The sequence below is a fragment of the Eulemur rufifrons genome, chromosome 7 (genome assembly GCF_041146395.1).
Source record: "Eulemur rufifrons isolate Redbay chromosome 7, OSU_ERuf_1, whole genome shotgun sequence".
Taxonomy (NCBI): Eukaryota; Metazoa; Chordata; class Mammalia; order Primates; family Lemuridae; genus Eulemur; species Eulemur rufifrons.
The window spans coordinates 156,360,642-156,362,722 of record NC_090989.1 but is presented as its reverse complement, the minus strand read 5'-3'; the positions used below and the strand labels follow the sequence as shown (position 1 = coordinate 156,362,722).

Below are 2,081 nucleotides of genomic sequence, written 5' to 3'. Positions count from 1 at the left end.
TCAGACTGATAGGATTTCAATGTGAAACTCTGGCTGCTTGGAAATGACTCTATATTGTACCTCTAAAAAGTCATCGGTCTGGAAGGCAAGGGGGTTCTCTGGGCCCTGGAACAGGCAGAGAGTGTTGCAAATTTGGCAATAACATTGACGACACTGCCACATGCGCACCCAGGACTGGAGCTTGACCGCTGCCTCCTCCTGGACTGCATAGATCCTCAACAAGGCCTGGCGCCGCTTCTGTATCTGCCGCTGCATGACCGTCCTCCACCAGCACTGAATCATCCAGGCCCTGAGGGCAGCCACCAGCAGGGTCCTCCGCACCAGGTTTCCACGCCACCAGGCCTGGATCTTCCTAGCCGCCTGGACCCTTTTCTTGTGACGCAGTTTCTCAAGCAACTAATCAAGCAAAGCAGAAGGCTCCCAGTGAGTTTGTCACCATCAAACACACGTGGCTCTCTGAACAATCTGCGCTTCCCCTGGTGGTTCTGAGGACCCAGGAGACCTGGGTGGGGTTTGGCCTCTTCTTTAGTCTTGTCCATGGCTATGGGCACTTCTGCTCACCCTCAGACTCACAGTGTCCCCTGTCTATAAAATGGGGAAATGCCAGCCCTGCGGACTTCACGGGTTCATGGAACCAGGGGAAACACTTTCTGATCCAGAAGACCCAACATGGGCTTGAGGACCCAGGGGATGCCCATGAGGACGAAGCTGGCATCGATGGCCTGCGTCTTGGTCCAAATTCAAGCCCATGATGCCACCTCCTGCTGCCTCGGGAAATGCCACAGCCTTTGGGGTCTTCCCCTCCCCTCCCTCCTGTTGACTTCCCCTACCACCTCTCAGGCCCTCCACGTCCTTCTGCGCCTGGCTGACTGTGGCCGCTTTGTGTTTCCCACCTCGGGAGCCCCACCTCCCACGCGGCCTGTCACAGGCTGCGTCCTCCCGCTCCTGTCTATCTCCTGCTTAACGCAGTTCACCCAGGACACGAGGGGATTTGGGGCACAGGAGAGCAATGCTGCACCAACTCCTGTGGGACCATAGAAGGGGCCTCCACTTCCAGGGACCCAGGGATAGGAGAGTCACTGGTCTGTGGTTCTCTCACACTCCTGGCCCACCTACCTTCCGCCGCCTCTCTCTCTCCAGTGCATCTAAGTCTGGGCCAGACTTCTGCAATCAGAATGTGGGGTGGGGGATCATGAGTGAGGACCAGCCTCTGTGCAAAGTCCCCACCGCCCTGGCTCCCCATTTTTTGCCTGGGTCCTGTGAAGTCATCTGGTGCTTCCCTCTGCCACGGGACCCCTCCCCACCCCAGGGGGAGTGTGTCTGCTGAGTCTTACACAACATTTACAGCCCATGGTTTGGGGCAGTGGTTCAGGTGTTCACACCCCCTCTCGCTGCTCCTCTAGCCTTGGCAGGGGCAGGAGGGGTGGAGAAGGAGAGGGAGATAGCCATGATGTCACAAGGGCAACTGTGACCCAGGGATGAACCAGAGTCCACAGTGGAACCACAGCCCAATGAATCTGTCCTGCCACAAGGATGACCTCTGGTCTGGCCCAGAGCCACTGACAGAGCAGATGGCGCTGGGCAGAGGGGGGCACAAGGGTCTTTCCACCACACTGGCTCAGGCTGGCTCCAGGGCCGTCTTGCCTGCTCTGCCAGGAGCCCTTCCTCAGTGGGTGGCAGAGGCTTTCTTTCAGTGGGGCTCGGAGTGGGCAGGGAGGGTGAGCAGAAGGGCCGAGGAAGGGTCTGCATGGAGGCACCTCAGCCAGTGGCTGCTCCCTCCCTCCTGCAGCTGTGCCCCTTCCTCTTGTGGCTGCTGGGTGGTGCTTGGCTTACCACCCTCTGCTCCTTACAACAAGCCTGTCCATCCTTTGTCTGAAACCACAAGGGCTGGAGGGCATTTCCTGGCATAGCTGGTAGTGTAGAGATACAGCCCCCTCCCCAGTGCAGGCTCCTGGTGGCGGCAGTGGCCATGTGAGTCAGTCGGTCATTCAGGCTGGCTCCCAAACCCAGCAGTCTTGGCCGTCCCGCTGCCATTTCTCACCATACTTCACAGCCAGCACCCGACCTCTTCCTTTCAAGCA

General features: G+C 58.6%; 1 protein-coding gene across 1 annotated transcript; it reads right to left on the bottom strand.

The window, feature by feature from the left end:
• Nucleotides 1–1,352, bottom strand: IQCF3 (IQ motif containing F3). The gene is made up of 4 exons (XM_069473681.1): nucleotides 1,335–1,352; nucleotides 1,117–1,164; nucleotides 1,019–1,021; nucleotides 1–396 (listed from the first exon to the last, which is right to left on the bottom strand). Exons 1-4 carry the CDS (start codon nucleotides 1,350–1,352, stop codon nucleotides 1–3), a joined length of 465 nt encoding a protein of 154 aa, XP_069329782.1.
• Nucleotides 1,353–2,081: the final 729 nt, after the last annotated feature.